We start from the raw sequence: 21,672 nt of genomic DNA on the forward strand, positions 1-21,672 counted from the left end.
TCTGTTTTATTTCATATCATCAGATTGCTAGCCATTAGCATGACTCTTTAACGAAGGTTGGTTTTGTTCCATCTCTGCTAACTTTAAACTCCAAACCCAACTTAGTTCTAAACTTGAGCAAAACAAGCGTGCCGGCTAGATTGCTAACTCGTGTCTGCTCAGCTATTCTACGTTCGTTCTGATAAGCAGGTAGCTACAAACTTAGCTACAAGCTAATCAGTTCAGGTAATGCTAACTAACACCGCATCTACTGGATTTGTTATCTAGTCTATGCTAACCTGCTAAAAATGTCTTGAATGTTGTAATCAGAAGAGAAATGATGCAAATATGAAACTGGAATAAAGCCTCTGTAATGTCACAACGTGAGTATCAACAGGAAGTGTTAACGTACAGAAAGAAAGTGTTCACTCCTCAACACTGAGGACACGTCTGTTTAGTTTTAGTGGACGGTTTAAAAAAAACAAACAAACAAACAAACAAACAAAAAAAAAAAAACACATTCACATATCCAGGACACAGATCTTCTCGTTCACAGGAATGTTTCTGTTTCTGCCTTTGTTAAATATGCTCACACATGGTTAGTGTGTTAGTTCGCAGGACAGAGACAATGATGTTGGAGAAACTGTCCAGGTCCAGGTCTGCTCTGTGAGTTTCATCTTCTTCAACAAGATCAAAGTTCAGATCAAGTGAAGATCTGGTCTTATTCCAGATCCAGGTTCAGGTCCAGGAGGACTGAGCAGGACCCAGATGTGTGGTCACATGATGCCGTTGGTGACGTACTGGAAGGAGTCATAGAGTTTGGTGGTGATGGAGCGCATCGATCCATCAACCAGCTGATCGATCAGCAGCTGCAGCTGCTCCTCCGTCAGACTCATGTGGAAACGTTCTTTCAGGCCCCGGATGGTGCTGGACCCATGGAAACAGGGCAGGTGGGAACCTGGGAGGGGGGCAGGACGACCAGGTCAGACTAGGACCTGTAGCCTGACACCTCAGAGCTGACAACGTGTGTGTGTGTGTATGTATGTGTGTGTGTGCGCACATCACCTTGTTGCATGATCTCCACGATCTGCAGAACCTTCTCCATGTGCTTCCTGGCTGCAATCAGACCCTGAAGCATCAGCATCTTGTAGTAGATGAACATGTCACCGTTCAGACCCCCCATCACCTGAAATGCACACACCTGTCACCCTGGTCCCTGAACGCCCCCCCCCAAACACCTGGAAGCCAGCGGAGCAGGAAGCTCAGCTGAGAAACAGGAAGTGCCATTTACTCACATCTACGAACTCGGAGGTGAGTTTGAAGGCCGACGTCTCGAAGCCGAGGTTCCGAGGAGAGCTGGACAGGATGAAGCCGAAGTCGATGTGGATGATGTGGCCTTCAGAGTCCAGCAGGATGTTCCCGTTGTGTCTGCACAGGGACAGTATAAAGACTGAACACAGGGGAAACTGATTTCCCTGATTATAATGAGGAACTGCTGACAGAATTTTGTCCAATCGGGGCCGTGTGGGCGTGTCCCACCTGTCTTTGACCTGCAGCAGGTAGCAGATGAGGCTGTAGCCAGCGCAGCTCTGGACGAAGTTCCTCTGCGCCGTGAGGAAAGCCTCAGTGGTGTAGCTGCCATGTTCCTGCAGGAAGTAGTCGAGCAGAGACAGCTGACTCTGTTTACGCACCTGCAGAAGAAGAACACATCTGCGGTGAATCCTGGGGTTTCTCTGGTAACCAGAGCATCAGTTTCCCAGAATCCTCTGTGTACCTGGTGCAGAGACACTGCATTGATGACAGGTTCAATCATCCCGCTATCTGATGACATCACAAGGATTTTGTAAGGTTTAATCCACAGAGGAACTCGTTCGTGCTGCCAGATGGACTGGACACACACACACACACACACACACACACACAGGTCAGTCAGCCTGAGGACTGGACAGGTGAGTTGGTGAGCGTCCAGGTGAAGCTGTACCTGCAGCTGTCGGAGCACCTGATAGGCCAGCAGCTCCTGCCTCAGGTCATCTCCACACTTGACGATGACCGACAGTAACCTCCAGCTGGGCAGGTGACCGTACGGTGAACCCTCCCTGATCCGCCTGTGGACACAGTCCCGAACTGTCAATGTCGTCATGGTAATTGAAACATGCCTTTGTGGTGGCATTCGTGACCTTACCTGACTTTTTCCCCCCAGGGTTCTTTGAGAGCAACCGCCGACGGGTCCTCAGGGTCCCTCCTGAACGTGGTCGGAGTTTGAGCAAGGTTCTCTGACAGGCGGCGTCTGAACCAGAACCAGAACCAGACAGAGATCAGCTGTACTCATGGAACTGGACTCATTCAGTGTCAGTATGATTGTTGTGTACCTGATGTCTCCAGCAGCAATGAAAACTGGCTCTTTACTCTCCAGACTCGTGATGCTGTCGACTGAAAACTGACTGATGTTGTCGCTGCTGCTGGTCTGAGCCTCTGCCTGAAACAAACACACACACAAGCAGACAGACACAGTGAGTTGTGTTGAGTTGTGCATCTGCCTTGTCTTCCCGGATCAGGTGACCTCTCACCTCCACCTGCAGCTGTCCAATGTCGTCGGTGGCCCATGCCTCGTCATCATTGTCGTAGTTTTGGACGGCAGAGAAACTTCCTGCTCTGTGCTCTGATGTCATCCCGCTGGGGTTCGCTGTGGTGACGCCACTGCCGCAGTCCAGGTTTTCTGCAGACCGGGCCGAACGGATTCTGGTCTCTGGGATTCGAACGGGAACTGGAGAAGTCTCGAAGCTCTGACAGACCAGGACTTCAACATAGATGATGTACGGTGCCTGAAGAGGAGCAGGAAGTTAAATTAGCATCTGGAGCAGGTTGAAGTCAACTGGTTGCCCTGCCCCCCCGGTACCTTATCTTTGGAGTTGAGGACCACGGCCTGCGTGTGTGGGATCCTGCAGACGTGGTGCTGATGCTCTGCGGTGGGAAGCCATACCCTCGCCGGCAGCTTGTGGTTGAGCAGCGACAGCTCGGAGATCAGGCGCTGCGTCTTCTGCTCTTTGGTCGGCAGGGTCGCCAAACGCTTCCCGATGCATAGCAGAGACTTGACAAATTCCCGCTGAGGACGCAGACGCTCTGGCTGCAGAGAGACCAGGTTCAGGGTCACCTTCCCATCATGCATCACTGCAGTCAGACAGTTCAGATCTGCTGGTGGACAATCAGTTTCTGATGATCAATAATCACCAGCTGCAGAAAACAGCCTGACTGAGCTGCCCCCTGAGCCAGATTCTGCAGAACCTTGTCCTCCGAGTCCTGAATCAGTTCTTTAACGTGTTAATATTCAACGATTTCATCAATAATCAGCTGTGTTTTCTGGTATCTCTGTTGCCATGGCAACCACACCCAGACCCTTCAAACCTGGTGGACTCTCTGACCTGGGCCAAGTTGACCCCCTCCAGGTCAGCATTTTATGGCCTAAATGTTTCATTCATGAAAACTGTTATTTAATTAAACTGATTTCGTTTCTCTGAGTTTATTACATGAACATTATGAGACCAGCTTTTGTCCCTGATGTTGTCATGGAAACAAAGAAAAACCGGCCCTTACCCCTTCATGAACTGCCTCCACCTTTGGGCTGCTGCCGGTCCGCCGGAGGCCGGCGCCAGGCCCGCTGCCTGCTGTGGTTGCGTCTGACTTGGACCTCTGGTGGGTCCTTCTGGACGGGGAGACAAAGACGTCGTCCTCCCTCGGGACGAGGCTCTCTGGACAGGGCGTGGAGGACGTAGAGGACGGGGGGCTGGAGGCCTCCATGTTGCTGCTGTTGTGTCTGTGGTGACAGCGGCGGTGAGACGGCGATGCCATTGGACTTTCAGACATGGAGGCTGACGTCGACCGGGAAGCATCGGACAGACTAGATGGTTTGAGTTCGTCGGACAGGATGAGCTTCCTCAGTCTGGCTCCTCTGGAGTGACGCTGGGTGGAGATATGCATGTCGGAGGAATAGGCGCCCAACAACCAGGCGGACAGCAGCGAGAAGGTGATGCTGCATCTGCAGCGGTGGATCTGACAGAGACCAGAACGGACATCAGACACCAGAACACAATCTGATCTGTACCAGGTCCAGTTGTTCCCTGTTTGCCCCCTGGTTACCCCCCATCCCGTACTGAGAAGCCGCAGTTCATTGGGCTGTCCAAGAACTGCACCTTCTCAGTATGGTGGAGGGTTGATGTTGTCCATGAAGACCAGACTATCCAGACCTGATCCAGGACAGCTGATCAGCTGAGCAGGCATCTCAGAACTCACCAGGTACGGTCTGATGGCGTCCCCCACCTCGGTGTCCATGTGGACATACATGTTGAACAGCTGCGGGAGGTAGAAGTCCACCTCGCTGTCGGGGAAGCTGAAGAGTCGGTTGCCGATGTACGCCTGGACGCCCGGCTCCTTGGACTTGTACAGGTAGGAGATCGCCATGGAAACGTCAAACAGCTTGGACTCAAAGAGGCGCAGCAGCCAGGACTGTTTGGACGCTGCCGCAGACGGCAGAAAAGACAACTCCTGCTGGGCTGAAGGAGCCCGGGTTTGCAGGTGAACACATCCAGAAGGCCCCTCCTCCTCCTCACCTTCATCCTCCTCTTTGATGGAGCTGCTGTCAGCGCTGAGGAGCCACTGAGGACCGCTGAGCTCCGTCGGGTCCACATTGTGTTGTTGTTGATCCTCCAGTTGTCTGTTGTCCAGCTGCTGCTGTTCAGGCACTTTCCTGTTTTGCTGTTTGACCTTCAGAAGAACTTCCTGACAAGCCTTCAGAGCAACTTCAGGGTCGATGACTGAAACAGAAAGCAGAATCTGAGAACTTTGATCCTGAATGTCTGGAGGAACAAACATTCTGGAGCCGGGTCTCTGTGGGTCTATCTAGAGTTTGTCCTGAAACAGAAGTTTCCGCGCTCTTCTTTTGTGTGTTCACAGATGGAACTCCTCATTATGGTCTGGCCTGAGTCCTTCACCCTAAACCTAGATCAGGACTACGTCATTCACAGGAATTTCCTGAAGCTTCGAATGAGTCTGACTTTAACCTGAAAGTTTGGTTTGAGCCTGATCAATTTTGAATCAATCCATCAATCAAGCTTGTTTTGGGTTACCTTGGTCGACTCCCAGGTCCATCTCCATGGCGTCCTCTGAGATGACGTCTAGAGGCGGACTTGGCCCTCGAAGGTCGCCACCGCCGATAGACGCGCTGCTGCTGCCGATGCCTTCGCTGGTGCTGCTGCTGCCCAAACTGCCGGAGCTGCCGATGCTCCCACTGGGGGAAGAGCTACGGGGACTGGCGCTTGGGGAGGACGGATGCTCAATGGGGGGTGGCGGGGGCAGCTGAAGTTGAGGGCGGGGTTGGTGATGGTGGTGATGATGATGATGGTTCGGACAGTCTGAGGAGCTCTCAGAGCAGGAGGAAGAGGAGGAGGAAGAAGAGGAAGAGGAGGCACTGGAAGGGGAGGAGGGGCAAGAGAAGGTGGTGGGGGAGGAGGAAGGAGGGGGAAGAGCAGAGTGGGCGGGGCTAAGATGGAGCGGCTGGAGAGCCGATGACAGGGAGACCTCGGCTTCAGCCATGTTGGTGGAGGGACCTATCGAGAGAGAGAGAGACACTTTGAAGCAGCTATTTCCAGAGACACAGCCTCTGAGGTATGGACCACCGAGAAAGGAAACAGCGAGCTGCTTTAATCAGATAACCATTCCAGCTGCAGAATCCTGATCCTGGTGCTGGTGTTGGACCTGGGTCAAACTCCTGCTGATGACATCATCACAAGGACACGCTGTTTGCACACAGCTGAGCATGATGTCATCACAGCAGAGAGAGAGAGAGAGAGAGAGAGAGAGTGTGTGTGTGAGATGGTTTCCAGATGTTGAGTTTCTGGAGCATCAAACTGGGTGGAGGACACACACACACAAACTGTACTAATGTTTGTGCTGTCGTTGTGCTCAGATTGTTAGTCTGCATTTGATGTGAGGGGAGTTTGGACTTCAGGTCTCGGCCTTTAATCGGGCTGTTTCTGTCAGAATCTGTGAAGCAGATTTTTTTCAGTCAACATTTTCTCCAACAGAAGATTTTCTGAAGAAACAGCTGAGGAGGTTTCCCCACAAAAAGCTCCATGAAGCTGATGTTTTCTGTCAGATTCATTTGTTTGTCGTCCGCTATTAAATCTGTTTGACTGTTAAAACTTTTCTGTAGCGATCCATCAATGGATTTCTATTCACTTGAGGTTCTTCTGTTGTGGCTTGGCTTTTCACAATAAAACCTTTTCTAATATAACACTGCCGTTTTCAAAGTAAAACACCAACTAAAGGTGCTGGAGTGGGCGGAGCCTCAGAAGGTCAACCACTGAACACAGAAAAACAGGTGGATCAGGGCAGCTGGACTTCTGACCCGGACTGGACCAGAACCAGAGAGAAAGCTGGCAGCATGTTGAGTCTGGGGGGGGGGGGGGGGGGGGGGGGCGAGGGACCCTCAGGGGCCCCACATGATCTGCCCTGAAGGGCCAGAGGAAGAGGGTGAAACGGCTAAATAGTGACGTCACGACATTCTCTGGATTTTCGGGGGGGGGGGGGGGTTGGTGGCTCCTGATGAAAACAAACCGGGGGAGGAGGAGCCGGGTCGGGCAGGACCAGGCCCTCAGCCCCGAGACCATCACCGGGACAACAGGGACGATCCCCGACTGCAGAAGCGGACCGGACCGGACCGGACCAGGACAGAGAAAGGAGAAGCGGCGGAGGAGGAACACCTACCGGGAACTGCAGCGGCCTGTCTCCGGCTCAGAGTTCCAGGCCTCCGGGCTCGCTCCGGCTCTGGTCCCGGCTCTTCGCGCTCTGAGTCCAGGTCTTTGAGCCGGTTTTGTTCCGGTCTCAGTCCCGGTTTTCAGGTCTGAAACGGTCCATCTGGTTCTCGGCCCGGATCAGACCGACTCCGCTTTAAAGCAGCGGTGACGCAACATCCATCAAGACAGCCGCAGTCTGAACCCACACACTTCCGTTGAGTTCACACAATAAAAGCACAAAGTCCGGTTCAGTAAGACGTAGACGGGATCAGTGGACACTTCAGGACAGTCTGACTTCCTGTTCCAGTGGGCCGCCCCCTGCTGGTCACGGCAGAGACTGCAGAGCCCAGGTCCGAGGCCAGAGATCGTCTGTCAATGTGTGCAACTTGTCTGTGTGGGCCTTTACTTTGAAGTCAAGATAGTACCGGTTCCGGTTACCTTTCCGGACCTTCTAGTTTTGGTTCTGTTTCCTGTTTCCGTTTGGAAACAGAACCACTAATACACACACACACACACACACACACACACACACTCCTCCACGGTTCTCCAAATAAACAGTTTCAATGGTCAGAAGGTTTCTGTGACGTCACGATAAGAAAGAGGCTGCAGAAAACAACAACAACACATCGCTACCTCCCCCCACACACACGAATCCCACAAATCCCACCGGATGCGGAACGGCGGCAGAGCCGATAGGTGTGTGCTTCCAGCTCCGGTAACCGGCAGCTTTCCGCAGCAGATACTCAGAGCTCTCATTCAGCAGGATACCGGAAAATTGTGTACAGACTCAAAATAAAGCATCCGGTGTATTTTCAAAATAAAATACCCCGTGTTACCTCGTATTTCACACCTTGATGACGTCACAATGGGTGAAGTCAACAGGTCACCCCGCTGACACCGTGGACCGGAGATGCTGATTCTGGAGGTCCAAATCACAGAATAATCTATAACCCGTCACATCCTTTTTATAAAGACAGCTGTGAGGAGGACGCAGGAGTAAATGGAGCGGATGGAAAATTAAATGTCCTCTGGATGGACACGAACTGTTTCAATGCTTTTGTGGTTTTGTTTACAGAAACTACAGCCGGCTATATCGCGCGATTGTGCGTGAATTCACGAGATCTCGTGAGTCCGGCGGAGCCGCAACAGTGCGCGTGACAGACGGATCCGGTGAGAGTCGACGGCCGGCGGAGGACGGAGCCGTTCCGGAGTTAGATCTGCTCATAAATTATATGATAAACATCTTTTCTCTATGACATCAATATTTCGATTTTTACACGAACTTTGACCCCACCCCTTTTCCCCCGTAAAAGCAATATTTATATTGCGTCACTTAATTAGCCTTCACACAGCTGTTCCCTTCTGTCAAATCTCACCTTAGTTAAAGTTTTTCCTAAGAGAGGATCAAAGAGCGCCCCCTGCTGACAGCAGAAGGAAAGAAGGAGTCAGATCAGAATTAGCTTCCTGCCGGTGATGTCACATCCTTTATTCCAGTCAGTCAGTAGGAAAATAGATCCAGATTAATGTTGTGAGTCTGTCATTAAAACAAACTGCAGAAACACACAAAACAGACTCGCACATTAAAAGTAAAGGTGCATTTTACTGATTTGGTTTCCAAACCAAAGGGGGGGGGGGGGTCGACACAGAGAAACAGATAGCCACAGGGAGGAAACCATGCAGGAAGCCGCTGCGTCTTTCACAACAAAAACAGATGTAAAAGATCAGCAAAAGTCAGAAGAAGAAAACACATCAACAAACTGTACAACAACAGACAGGAAACAGACACAAAGAAAAACCTGCAAGATTCAATCAGAAAAACACCAAACAGTCACAGCAGGAAGCTGCAGGTGCTGCCGCCTGACAGAGTCCCAGACCAGGACTCAGACCGACGAGAATCACCTCCAGCTCTGGCTAGGACTTCAGCACCAACATGTGATTCGCAGCGTTGGACCGGGATCAGCTCGCCGACCAAACGTCTCGTCACCTTGCCTTGGATTCGCTGACTCACTTTACGGTTTGTGTTGAAGTGAGAACAAAAAATTCTAACAAATTAGAAACTGGACTGAGCAGAAGTTTAACTTTCTGCTGCTGACTGACGACCGTCATCTCAGAAACAGACTGAAAGACATCTAAACTGGTTCCTCCTGGCCCAAATGGACATTAGAGAATAAGTCCTGTATCAGCTCATTAGTCCAGAGGGTCTTCATCAACAGGGGAACAATTCAAATAATAAAATCCTCCATCTGATTCAGGCCAGGTTTTGGGACTAGAATCTGAGCTGGTTGAATCAAAGTGAAGCTTAAATTACATCACAGTAATGTTGGAACATTTGAAAACTCAAAATGACCTGACATTAGATGGTGAAATTAAATAAGCTGAACAAAGATGTTTGTTGAAATGATCCCGTACAGGAAGTGACATCAGAGGACGTTGTGTCATTGAGTCTGATCCTTTAAAGTCAACGCACTGCTACCCGAATCCCGATCCATTAATCTTTGATTATCTGACCCGTTTCTTTTGTTTGTAAATTTTTTTGAGCATTGTGGCTCCACAGTGAAAGATCCAGCAAACACCAACCCCCTTAAACCAGAGCTCCCTCTGCAGGACGGACTGGGACAAAACTGGCATCACCGACACATTAAGATCACAATGCCCTTCCAGAGGAACAGAGAGCTGTCCTCCACAGGCCAGTCCAGTTGTCCTGGGGGTCTGAATGTCCACAGAGCTTCCTCCCAAACATTTATACATCTGAACTTCTCCCAGATTCACCAGGTCCAAACATCCATCCGGTGTCCTCAGGATACACGTCATGTCCAGTTGGCCCAGTTAACGGTCCAAACTGGTCCGACCTGAGACATCCTCCATCACCTCCTTGTTTCTGACCAAATTGACTTCCTGTCCAGTTTGCCAAGTTCAGCCCAGTAGGTCCTGCCGAGGGAAATCGCTGGAGGAAACATCAGGCTCTCTTTCAACCTTTAACGGTGATTCCAAACAAGACAAAAAGCAACATTTCACTTCTTCTGAAGTTGTTAGGTGAGGACAATAAAGTGACCAGAAACCTTTCTCCAAGAGACTTTACTAAAAAATCTCCTTCATCAAATTGACTAAAACATATAAAGTCTTGACCAACAAGACCTGCTGACCTTTGAGTCTGGCCCGAGTCAGAAGCTACAAGTCCCAAATCAACTAAACTAATTTGTTGGTCAACATTCGTTGGTCCAGTTCAGGCAGCAGATGTTCATTTCATTGCTCAGTAAGTGAAATGTTGTTTTAAAGTCTTTGTCTCTTTAATAGAACTGAAAGTTCCCCTCTTTATTTACAGTGAACACTTTAAAAAAGTATTTTGACCAAAATCTTGCAATAAAAAATAAAGCCGACGCTGCAGAGTCGGTCTCTGGCTGAGTGCAAGCAGAAAGCACAATGTTACATCATCACCCATAAATACTTGATGTATTTTCTCAATGCATATAAACAATAAACTCATAACGTACAAGGACTTTCTTATTTAACGTCTTTAACAGTGCAACTTTTCATTAGTTTCAGTCTGAAAAGGGCGGAGACTCAGCCGTTAAAGTGAAACACCCAGTTATCCCACTTGGTGGAAAAACTTCACTGCAGTGACAGGAAATGACACGTGTGCCTCGTTAGTGCTCCCGTTAAGTGGACATTATTGGCCATGCTGGTAAATGACAAGGGCTACAAACCACTTTCCTGTCATGCAACACGTTTTAACAGTCAGAAGTTTGCAGTATCCCTTTAACTGACCTGAAGTGCTCGATGTCACAGGACGGAGAGACAACACAAACACACACAGACACACAGGGCTGAACTCATACCTACACTAGGTGTTTTTACGTCTGTGATGATCAACAGTGAGGACTGAGGAGGTGAAGAACAAATTGGATTGACAGCTCATCAACCAGCAGTTTTGTTAATTCAGAACTGAAAAAGTTTTGATTTTGATGAATTTTTAGTTCTGAAGAAAAACAAACTTTTCATTGAGAATTTTACTTTTGTTTCTTTTACACTTATCTGAATAATAATCAGATGATTAACTATATCTTTGATTATCTCAATTATGAATTAATCTCCTGATGACTCAACAGATGAATGTTTTACAAACATCTATTGTGTAGTTTTTGTTTCATCAGTGAATACAGCTTCATCTTGTATATCTGTTAGAGACATGAGGCCTGTTAATCTGAAGAAAAGCTGATTTCATTAGATTTATTTCCACTAAAGGATCTTTTCAAAATAAGAGTTTTTGTTGATGGCTGCTCCTCACTCTGACTGGAGGAGGGAACGTCTGATTGGTCATGTCACATTGTGGTGAGATATTGATCAGGAAATGCAAAGAGGGAATTTAGCGAAGAAAACACAGCAAGCCTGACCAACTGGACTTCCTTTCAGGTTCGTTATCTCATTTCCAGTCAATCAGCTGACTTTGGTGTTTAGGTCGTGTGACATTTATATCAGCATTAGATGACACAGTCGATCAGTGAATCAGCAGATGAATTGCTGATGCAATCACTAGGTTTAAAACTGACGTGAAACAGGCTAAACTGAGCAGCTGCACAGACATGACAGTCTTATGACACTGAAGTCAGTGAAGGGTCATACAACCTGAACCATCTCATTAAATGAACCCAGCCCTGATCATCTGACTGGAAGTTTCTGTTCCATTTTTTAAATTAAATTATTTTATCAAAGTCATTTAATTGTAAATTAAATTTAATCTGAGAGTATTTTTTCTATCTGCAGAAGATAAATAAATTGGAATAATAAGGAATTTAAAATCTCTCATCAATAATTAGCCCCTTTTTACACCAGCTGTCTAGGTGATAGGAAAACACACACACACACACCACACACACACACACACACACAGAGGAGTATCCATTGTACCGACACTGACAACACACTCCCCCACCTGTTGAAAACAGGACACAGAGCTGAGCTTCGGTGTTTGTTCAGTCAAAAACTACATTTTCCCGCCTTGATTGTTCTCAGTGAGAGAACCTGATCGACATCCTCCAGTCTAGATCTCGTTCCCCTTAAGTACACTGAAATGGACCCAAGGCCCAGCTCTGTCAGAGGGCTGACCCGTCGTGTCGGCCCATCTCAGGCTGAACTCAACACATCTCCTTTTCTGCTTCTTCTCCTCTGTCATCTCCCCATTTCTTCATCAGTCTGTTGCAACGGAGGTGCCGCAGCAGATGATCAGACCTCAGCACAGAGAAGGTCAAAAGGTGAGGAGACAAGGACACAAGGAAGCACTGAATCAGAGGAAGGTACAGTCAGTCAGTGTCCAGTCTGTTTACAAGTGCAGTGGAAGGGCAGCATGTTGATGTTTTGGCATCATTTATCCTCAGTGACTGGCTCTCTGCTGCTGCCAATCTGGGATTTCCACCAATGAGGAAGAAGAGAGGTAAGGGGGTGGGGCTGTGTTGCAGGTGAGGTAAAAGCTGAGTAAGGGAGCGGCTGGTAAAAAGAAAAAAAAATTAAAGAACAGAGTTAGTGTCCCTCTCTCTTTGAGGAAGTGCTGCCTCCACCCTCCTCATCCTCACTCTTCACAGCCGTGGGGAAGGGGGAGGCGACCGCAGCAGCAGAAGAAGAAGAGGAAGCAGGAATTAGGGGCTGCAGCTCCATCGGTGTGAGTGTGATCTCCACCTCTGCCTGGTTCTCCTGCACCGGGGGCAGGGGAGGGGTGGGGGCAGGGAGGTTCACTGCAGGGGGGGGTCCACTGCTGTTATTGTTGCTGGGCCTTGGAGCTTTCTGGATCACCTCAACCATCTGGGTCCGTCCCGATGCTGCCAGCTCCCAGCTGGGGTTCCCTGGACTTGGGAGAAGCAGCAGCGGCCGGGTGTGACGGTCCGATTCAGCCCCCCCACCTGGCTGACACTGGACAACCACCCCCCGGTGGTCTGACACTGCTGGCAGCTGACTAAGAACGAGACCAGACTGGTCTTGGATCACCAATTCCAGCACTGGCTGCGAGCACGAGGACGACGAGGACGACGCCTTATGGATGACGCCACCAGTCAGTGGCGTGATGATGGAAGGGTGGGACGAGGGCACAGGAGGTGGGGGTGGAGGAGGAAGAGCAGCTGCAACAGGAGGTGGGGGGGCATCCTCCGGCCGAGGCTTCCTGGGTCGTCCACGTTTGCGTTTCAACGGAGGGGCATTGGTAGCGGAGCCTCCAGACCCGCCTGCTGTGTTGCCAGACGTCACCGCCTCCAGGGGACGCTTGTTGGCGTTTCCTCGTACCTTCTGGACCACAGAGGTGGGGGCTGCTGGGGTGTGCTGCTGCTGAGGAGGGGGAGGCGGTGGGAGCGGGGCAACCTCCCTCTCGTAGGACAGGCAGCCCTGAGGCAGGATCATCACAGGGACAGGCGCACCCTGCTGCTGGGGCAATGTTGCCATGGCGATGACCTTCACCCCTCCCCCACTAGCAGCAGCGGCGGCAGCCGGGCCACCGGGCCCAGATGCCCCACCCACACCAGAGGCATCTTTGGGCGCCAGTGAGGGTGGAGAAGAGCGGACCGAGAGCTGGGTCTTATCAGGGATGGAGCTCCGAGGGAGTATTCTGGGTAACTGCTTCATGAAGGCTTCAACCTGCACCACCAATCAGTTATTGATCACAGATCGGCTAATTAATTGTTCACTGTGGATAACAGAAAAAGTGACCTACCGCAGGACGCAGGGAAGAGGAGGAGGAGGGGGGAGGAGCGTCCAGAGGAGAGGGTTTGGTGGCTGCAGATTTGTCACCGCATGGCGGCCTCAGTGAAGACGAGGAGGACGAGTCTCCGGGTTCCCTCTGCAGACAGACAGAAAGCTGTGAGCAGCAGTAAAGGACTGAATGTGGTCAGGGACTGACCTGAAACAGGACAGAGCACCTTCTGGTCTGCAGGTTCCCCCTCCACCTTCGACTGGACTGGAGCCTTCTTGATGACCTTGTGGGGTTTAGCTGGACCTCCTACAGACAAGACAGCAGCAGGTCACATGATCTGAGAATAAAACCTGCGTCAGATACATCTGGACTCGAGTCCTTCTAGGAAGGACAGAATAGAAGTACATATTTAAGTCACATGACCCTTGCTGATTAGTTGAACCCCAAGATGTTGCAGCAGCTGTGGATGTCTGCACTTTCCTAAGTCCACATCAGACAAAGGCCTGTGAAACATCAACGGTACCTTATGCCCAGACTGAGTAGGACGGACCTGCAAGCGCGGCGGATGTGACCAGCTCTGCCTGGCTGCAACGAGGGTTGACGATGTGCTCCTGGATCAGGTACCGAGCGATCTCCACCACCGTATCAAACGAGCGCTTCAGGATCTTCTGAGCCCAATCACAGATAAGTTCGCAGGCCGCCTCGGTCACTTCCTGTTTATAGGTCTGGACCAGCTCGGTCAGCTCTGCCTGAGAAGGAAGAGGAAGGAGCATCAACAGCCAATGGAGGCTCAGGGTCGGAAAAGGAGGAGGAGGAGACACAGATACATGTCAAGCATTTATGATCTCAGGTGATCTTTATGTCAGACTGAGACGTTAAGGACTTAACCAGCTCTCGTCTGAAGAGGTCAAATCCATAACTGCAATTTTCCAGCCTGTGATACAGATAGTATATATATCTATCTATCTATCTACAAAATGGATTCATGCTTATTAAAAAAAGGAACATTATAATAGAAGAAACAGTGTTCATGTACTGGGTCGTTCTTCAGGTCCAGGTTGGGCAGCAGAGGCATGTTGAGGACCGTCTTCCTCCTGATGCCGCTGTAACAGTATGTATGATCCAGTTTAAGGAATTCAACTAGCACCTAAGCAGCCTCAATGTTTGTGGATTTTCTTTTAGAGCTTCATTCAGGCTTTTTTGTTTTTTCTCCCTTTTGTGTTTGTAATTTTTTAAATGTCTCCGAGTCTCCTCATATCAAGACTCATCTGATTCTGCCTGATCAGTTCAGACTCTGAATGTTTTCTTCTTTTCCAAGGGTAAATTCCTCTCGTGTTTGGGTCGTTCTACAGCTGATCTGAAGTTTCTATCTTTATCTGATCAGGAGTTCTGCTCATTCTTTGGAGCAGTAATGATGAAAAATCAGTTCAAAGGCCTCTAATGCCCTAAATATGTTTATATATAAAAAACACAGGTCAAACCATGAGGGAGCTCTAAAGACCAGCTGATGGTGGATGAGACACTTCCTGTGAGATTAACAGGACTAAAAAAAAAAAAAAAGTAAAATCACTGGGAAAAGATCTGTGCACTCTGTGCGTATGTTCAGGTGTGGGAGTTGGTTAAAGGATATTTTGACTGTCCTCGGCCACCGAGCCGCCGTGCCTTGATGTTGGGGAAAATGTCTCTGATGATCTTCCCAAAGTTAGCGGCGCTCAGAGGACGATGCTGCAGGTTCTCACAGTATCTCCTGGAGGATGAGGAGCAGGCAGAGGTCACATAAACCAATAACAACCATACAATGTGAATTGTGTGTCTTTGAGAATCTCTTGTATCTTTGTTTTCTCACTTGTATGTCTCATAGACATCCTGTTTGGGCAGGCAGGTGTCAGAGTGCTCCTCCAGGTGACTGCGGATCCAGTTACAGGTATGAAACTGGTCGGCTGTGCTGAACGAGCTGGAGTCTCCACCACTGCTCTCACAGATAGATAAATGTACTTTATTAATCCCAAACTGGGAAATTCTCATGCCACAGCAGCAAGACACACTGTTTGCAATGTAACAGAATAATAATAATAATAATAATAATGAGAAAAAATATATACAATATAATAAAATCATTATAAATAGATCATTATCATTATGGATGAGTGCATCATGCTGTTGTTTAGAGGCAGCAGCTCTGACCTCTTGTCTCCGGAGCTGGGTCCTGAGGGCAGCTGGAGGTACAGGTACAACTTGTCATTGTCAGAGAATCGCTGGATTTCTTGCTATGAAAGGAAAAGAAAAGAGTTACAACCCATCTGGACTGAACTGATCTGGACTGGACTAATCTGGACTGGAGATCTTACCAGAATCTGATCCACTTTGGTCTGAACGCTTTTCCTGCAAGACAGAGACCTTATCAGTGAGGTTAGATGATGAAGATGATGATGATGAAGATAGGCCCATCATCTGGACCTTCATGGAAACATTTTAAACTTCCATGCATTCATCTGACCTCGAAAACCTTCCAGGTCCTGAATCACTTACGAGATGTTACTCTTTAGTTTCTGCAGCAGCATGCTGGGCTCGGTGTCGCCCTCCCCCACCTCCAGGCTGCCCTCCCCCCGCCGGGAGACCTCAGGCCGCGGGTGTCGCTGGTCCTCCGACATCTGGACCAACTAACCAGTGCTGAGCACCACCATCTTTGGGGGGGGGGGGGGGGGGGGGGTCACACAGCTCAGGTCAGAGACAACAAACACCAAAACAACCGCAGAGGTAAAACACAGACACCGATGACAGCAAAGAGACAAAAACCAAACAAAATGACCACAATTCACAGAGCTGAACACGAAGTGACAGCCTGACACTGGGCCTGTTAGTCTGCTTTATATTTAAATCACTGACAGACACATCCCGAGCTGTTTCTGTCACAGCAGCTCAGAAAACACCCAGCGTGTGACAAAAACCGCCGACTCAGGATGTTTGACACTTTTCCAGCCAGCGGACCGGACTGACCCCGGGTGACCGCAGACAGGCGACAGGCAGCCCGTCCTGCAGCGCCGGAGCTGCCCCCTCCATCCCCCGGGTTCAGCTCAGGCTTCAGTTCGGTGGAGGGGACACATGCCGGCTGTCATGGTGCCGCTGGAGGCTGCTCCAACAGCCGGAACAGGTTGCATGCTCCTGCGGTACACGGCGGCCACCGTCACCGCCCTCCCCCGACATCGACACCGGTACTTGTGAAGGTGTGAGCGGCCGCAGTGTGCCGGTGAGCTCCCGGTGCTGACCGGCATGAGTCCGACATCCACCGACATCACTGCTGCCAGTTAGCCGGCTAACGGACAGCAAACACCCGCTGCATTAGCTGCCCGAGACCGCGACAGCTCGACCCATCAGCTGCTGAAATCACGGACAGAACCGTTGGTGGTTCTGACACCGGAGGGAACCGGGCTCACCGGACCGATACACGGCGGTCCAGCTGATGCCGATGTTAGCCGCGCTCCGACGTAGCTAGCTACAAGCTCCCAGCTAGCTAGCCTAGCCAGTTGCTAACAGATAGCGTTAGCTATCAAGCCCCGAAACACCCTTTAAATATATTTTAAGACGCTGTTTTTAATTTCAGAATAATTCTCTCTGATGGTCAATTTATTCTGTTATTAACATGTCATCTGTTCGGTCGGCCGCTTTTGAGTAATTATTTTTAAAAAGAAAAAGAAAGTACCTGAGCCAAGATACAGCAAAAATCCCCTTACAGATTTTTTTGTGATTGGACAACTTCGTTATGTCTGCCTGACTACAAAGCTGACGTCTACTGCTATTGGTGCGCTGTCGCTAATCCACCCGGATACCAAATGTGAGTGGAATTCCATTGGTACAGCAGAATTATTTTTCTGACAGGGAATTTTCTGATTGCATGCAATATCCTGGTCTGCCCAGTTACAAAACAGATGAAATCATCAGGTGAAATCTGCCTAGCAACAGCCGGTTGTTCAGACAATGAAAGTGATAAGCGCTTCACAAAATATTAAATTATGTATTAAACGTTTCTTTATGTTGCAGGATTATCCGGTTCAGAAAGACACAGAGGCTACAGAGACTCTGATGGGAGTATTTTGCTGCCAAAAAGCCAAAGCTTTACATGTATACGGTCGTATTCTTGACCAAAACATACATTTAGTCTAAAATCTCTTGGGTGAAGATATACTCTGATAGGAAGCTGCCACCTAATATGATCAATTAAACAAACATATGATGTTAAGTGAGTACTTTTGTTTCCAAAATGTGAACACATGAAAACAATCACTTTTTGAATAGTTGGTGAACTAAAATATGAAGTGTGTTATTCACTGGGCAGAAATGTCTTTTTTTTACATTTTCAACACTACATCTAAATACAGGAAAGACCAGAAACCATCACCTTGTATTGATGACATTTATTTTCCATTATACAAAAGAGACACTGAATATCTGAAAAAACTAGTGGAATAGACATGTTTCCTAAGAGCGGTTAGTCTGTGATGCAGCTCAGCGAGGTTTCATCAGTCACAGCTTGTCTTCACTCAAAGCCGCTGCAGAGACAGAGATATCGAGTCAACACAAAGTGACACCAGAGGAATCACGCACCCTGACAAACTGTCAGTAAATCTGAATGATAATTTTTGAAGAGCCAGTTTCACAGCAGCAGTGAGCTGGTCCAGAGCCTCCTCCTCCAACTTCCGACCTCTGACCCTACCTGACCATATGAGCGATGTCCCAGTTGGTTTCAGATGACAGAGGGCCGATGATCTCCACGCCCTCCTCTGTTACTATGGCGATTTCGTGCTGAAGTTAAAAAGCAAACATCAGTTTTGTGTCAACATGTAACAGGTAAAGTTGATGTCATGTTGTCTGTTTTAATGTATTCATGAAAAACTCTCAGGATCCTAAACCCAGGCTGAGGTTGAAGACCGCATGCATCACTCATGGGTGTGATCCAACATGTGCTCTGTTGCACCTTTAACCACGCCCACCAGTGATGTCCCAGCAGAACAGCTGATCACAGCAGTGAAGATCAAGGTTCAAAATTGGACAAAGGACCTGCTGGGTCAACAGGGACTGTGGAACAGACCTGGACCCGGTCTTAGAGGTCCTGGACTCACCCTGTTGTATGAGCGAGCGTCTCTATAGTACAGCACTTTGAGGCAGCGCTCCACCAGGTCCCGAGCCTCCTGTTTCGTGATCTCCACTTTGTTCTCCACCACCTCCCTCATCAGAGGCTGCACACAAACAGACAGTTCTGTCAGTAACTTCCTCTCCCCCCTTCTGCAACAAGGCTTATTACACTGCCATCCAGCAGCTGATTCAGCAGGTACACCCATCAGGAGGGCAGGTGGTCATTTTTCAAGTTACTTGTGTTTAATAGGCATCAGGTTTCTTTTGGAGAAAGCAGATTTCTCTTGGTTTTTCTCAGTTGACCAATTAAATAAACACAGATTCTCAGTTCATTATCCCACTTTGTTCACTGTTTTACTCTCTTCTGTTAACGTCATTGTCTGCATTTCCTTTTGAGGACAACAACTGGTCGACACTCTCACACAATAATTCATTAATGTGACCAGAGACCACAACTTGACTCAGACTCAGTCATCTCCACTATGGGCCAACCTGCAGACCATCCTCATCAGGTTAAGGTTGACCAAGTCCCCCTGAGCCCTAACCAGTTCTATTATAACTATCTGATGAGACCAGATATGATGCGGACAGCAATGAGAGAGTAGACCCAAGCTTTAGTCCACAAAGAGAACTTGTTACCTGTGCCAGGTATGCTCCAAAGCCTGTGGCCACTGTGGGAGCCTCGTAGGCCACGCCCAGCTTGTCCACATACCCGAGGAAACTAGAGAGACGAAAGATAATGGACTGGTTAGTGATTATGATCTCGATCAGAGGTGAGACCTGCAGCTCTTAGGGGCCATTTGGACCAGTCTGAGCTCTGACCTCTCTCCATTATAGAAGCCTCCGATCACCACTGTGTTCCATAGAGGGTTCATCCGACTGCGACGGTTGTACATCACTCTGGTAAGCCAGGAGTGGACTGCCTTTGGGCTATAGCTGTGACCGTCACCCAGCAGCTCCTCATCAATCCTGAAGGAGACAACCACCACAAAATTTCTGCAGGGGTCACCAGTTCATCTTTGACCTTCTTACAGCAACATTCAGTGTTTTGTTCTGGTTTTATTTTTAAATTTGTCTGCAAGTCTCATATTCAGAATCAGCTGGTTCTCTTTGACTTGGAAAGACTCTTCTTTGTAATCAAGAAGAGAAGCTCAGAAAACAGGAACAAACTAAAAACACATATCGAAAATGTTTATTATCTACATAAAAACCCTGTTAGCCAGAATAACCAAAGAATGCTTCAAAGACCCGCTGATGATACAGTAGGAGACACTTTCTGTGGGTTTTCTAACATCAAACCACATATTTGCTTACACCATCTGTTCGATGACCTGCTTCAGGTACTGGTAGTCGGCGTAGTCCCCAGAGGCTCCCAGGATGGTGGTGTTGTTTACCTGAAAAACGAAAAGCTGTTCAGTTCAGGTCAGGGCACGCTAATCCTTAAAACACAGCTCATGTGTCAACATTCCCCATCACCTTCATGAGGCGGGAGATGTTCCTGAAACGAGCCAGAGAGCCGTATGAACCCAACATGTCCGCCGCAATGATGACGCCACCAGTGAACTTCACGCCAAGCACCGACGTCCCAGTGACCATTGGGTTTCTGCAGGAGGAGAAGACAAGTCTGTGTCAGATCTGACAGTAAGAGGATAAGATGGGATGTTTTCAGAATGAAGGTTTCTGGCAGACCTCAGAACTCACTCTCATCTCCGTTGCCAGGCAACACTGACTCATCATTATTACCATCAAATCAATATTTAGTGACCTCACAGCTAGATGATGTTTAAAAAAGTCAGGCTGTGACTTATCTATTTCTACATGTACAGAAGAATGATACAGAGCAGCTGACTCACACACACTGCTGTCAAGGTCTATTCTCCCCTTCATCACTATTATATTACGCACGACTTATTAACCAGGTCTTATTTATGTCAAACTTATTCAGCTGATTATTCTTTGATTCCTGTTTCAACGATCTTTGTCTGAAATTAGATTTTCATTTCAATATAAAGTGATGGTGATGTGACGTTTGTAGATTGATGGTTGTAAAAAACTGAAGACGTTTTTGGATTTTTTTCGTGTGTGTTTTTGAATGTAGACCAAACTGGCCTGCAGGCTGCTGATGTAACAACACCAATGGTGCCAGCAACGTAATGTAACTAACGAAGCAGCGTCTGTGGTTTGGATTCTGAACTTGGCCACGCTTTGATTAAGTGACAGCAGCCTTTCATCTGGTTCTTGGCTATTTATCGATCGATCCACACAATTAAAGGCGGATTTAATAATGCTGAAAACCGAAACCTTCAACAAACTCGAAGCTGAAGAAAGTGTTTGTATCGAGCAAACACTTTGATACTCGGGCTGTTTTAAAGAGGTAATTGAGTTCAACTTTACATGCTTCTGTTGTAATTCCCCATCAACGATCCACCAATAACTCAAAGTTCCGTTTCATTTTTTTATTTAAGGTTTTGACCGAGTTCAGAAACGTTAACGTGAGTCAGCGAATTTGAGCTGTAAATGAGTCCAAACGAGCTCTCTGCTCCAGAAACTGAGATGAATACGAGGCAGCCGCAGAAGCTAACAGTAGCAGCTAGCATTAGTCAGCAGAGCGGGAACAAACCGGCCAGTCGGTGTGTTTCAATCTTTAAAATAACTTCTGTTCATTTCTGAGTGAGTGGAATTATTCGAACTTCTCCGTGTGTCACAGCCGGAGTCACCCTTCTGCTAGCTTAGCATCAGCTAGCTGCCTCCATGATGATACAGCACCGCGGCGGAGCTCAAAACGAAACCGACTGCGGATCTCCAGGTCCGGGTCCGGGAGCGGCTTACTCACAGTGTGTGTCGGATCGGCCCGCATGATGTGCCCGGACCACTGCTGCTGCCGCCGGGGAAAGTGTAGAACTGTCCCGGCTTCGGTCCGTCTTCCCAGAAACTCAGCTTCAAAACGGACTCCATGTTGAAAATCTGAGGAAGTGACGACACAGCGTTTTCTTCACAAGTCACCTCGACGTCATGGAGTGGGCGGGGTTTTATCGCCCCCTGCTGTCGAGACCAAAAACTGCAGGTACCAACAGACCCGAGTCTGTAAACTTGAAGTCTATGGGA

General features: G+C 48.6%; 3 protein-coding genes across 3 annotated transcripts; all 3 read right to left on the reverse strand.

Annotated features, from left to right (window-relative positions):
• Window positions 1-755: 755 nt before the first annotated feature.
• LOC115050660 (phosphatidylinositol 4-kinase beta-like) lies at window positions 756-5,565 on the reverse strand. Its single transcript, XM_029513607.1, has 13 exons — window positions 5,100-5,565; window positions 4,267-4,787; window positions 3,571-4,026; window positions 2,876-3,103; window positions 2,547-2,801; window positions 2,349-2,455; window positions 2,162-2,266; window positions 1,961-2,084; window positions 1,754-1,867; window positions 1,519-1,670; window positions 1,275-1,407; window positions 1,045-1,165; window positions 756-937 (listed from the first exon to the last, which is right to left on the reverse strand). The coding sequence occupies exons 1-13, from the start codon at window positions 5,563-5,565 to the stop codon at window positions 756-758; spliced, it is 2,964 nt and encodes a 987-aa protein (XP_029369467.1).
• Window positions 5,566-9,826: 4,261 nt separating this feature from the next.
• rfx5 (regulatory factor X, 5) lies at window positions 9,827-17,169 on the reverse strand. Its single transcript, XM_029513608.1, has 11 exons — window positions 17,138-17,169; window positions 15,967-16,121; window positions 15,786-15,819; window positions 15,622-15,704; window positions 15,284-15,406; window positions 15,068-15,184; window positions 14,474-14,552; window positions 13,988-14,186; window positions 13,664-13,743; window positions 13,459-13,584; window positions 9,827-13,382 (listed from the first exon to the last, which is right to left on the reverse strand). The coding sequence occupies exons 2-11, from the start codon at window positions 16,086-16,088 to the stop codon at window positions 12,282-12,284; spliced, it is 2,064 nt and encodes a 687-aa protein (XP_029369468.1). The 5' UTR covers window positions 16,089-16,121; window positions 17,138-17,169; the 3' UTR covers window positions 9,827-12,281.
• A 658-nt stretch (window positions 17,170-17,827) lies between these two features.
• On the reverse strand, window positions 17,828-21,556 carry psmb4 (proteasome 20S subunit beta 4). Its single transcript, XM_029513815.1, has 8 exons — window positions 21,401-21,556; window positions 20,044-20,170; window positions 19,882-19,961; window positions 19,390-19,536; window positions 19,207-19,288; window positions 18,555-18,671; window positions 18,149-18,237; window positions 17,828-17,984 (listed from the first exon to the last, which is right to left on the reverse strand). The coding sequence occupies exons 1-8, from the start codon at window positions 21,520-21,522 to the stop codon at window positions 17,972-17,974; spliced, it is 777 nt and encodes a 258-aa protein (XP_029369675.1). The 5' UTR covers window positions 21,523-21,556; the 3' UTR covers window positions 17,828-17,971.
• Between the last annotated feature and the right edge of the window lie 116 nt (window positions 21,557-21,672).

Source organism: Echeneis naucrates, chromosome 11 (assembly GCF_900963305.1).
Source record: "Echeneis naucrates chromosome 11, fEcheNa1.1, whole genome shotgun sequence".
NCBI classification, from domain to species: Eukaryota; Metazoa; Chordata; class Actinopteri; order Carangiformes; family Echeneidae; genus Echeneis; species Echeneis naucrates.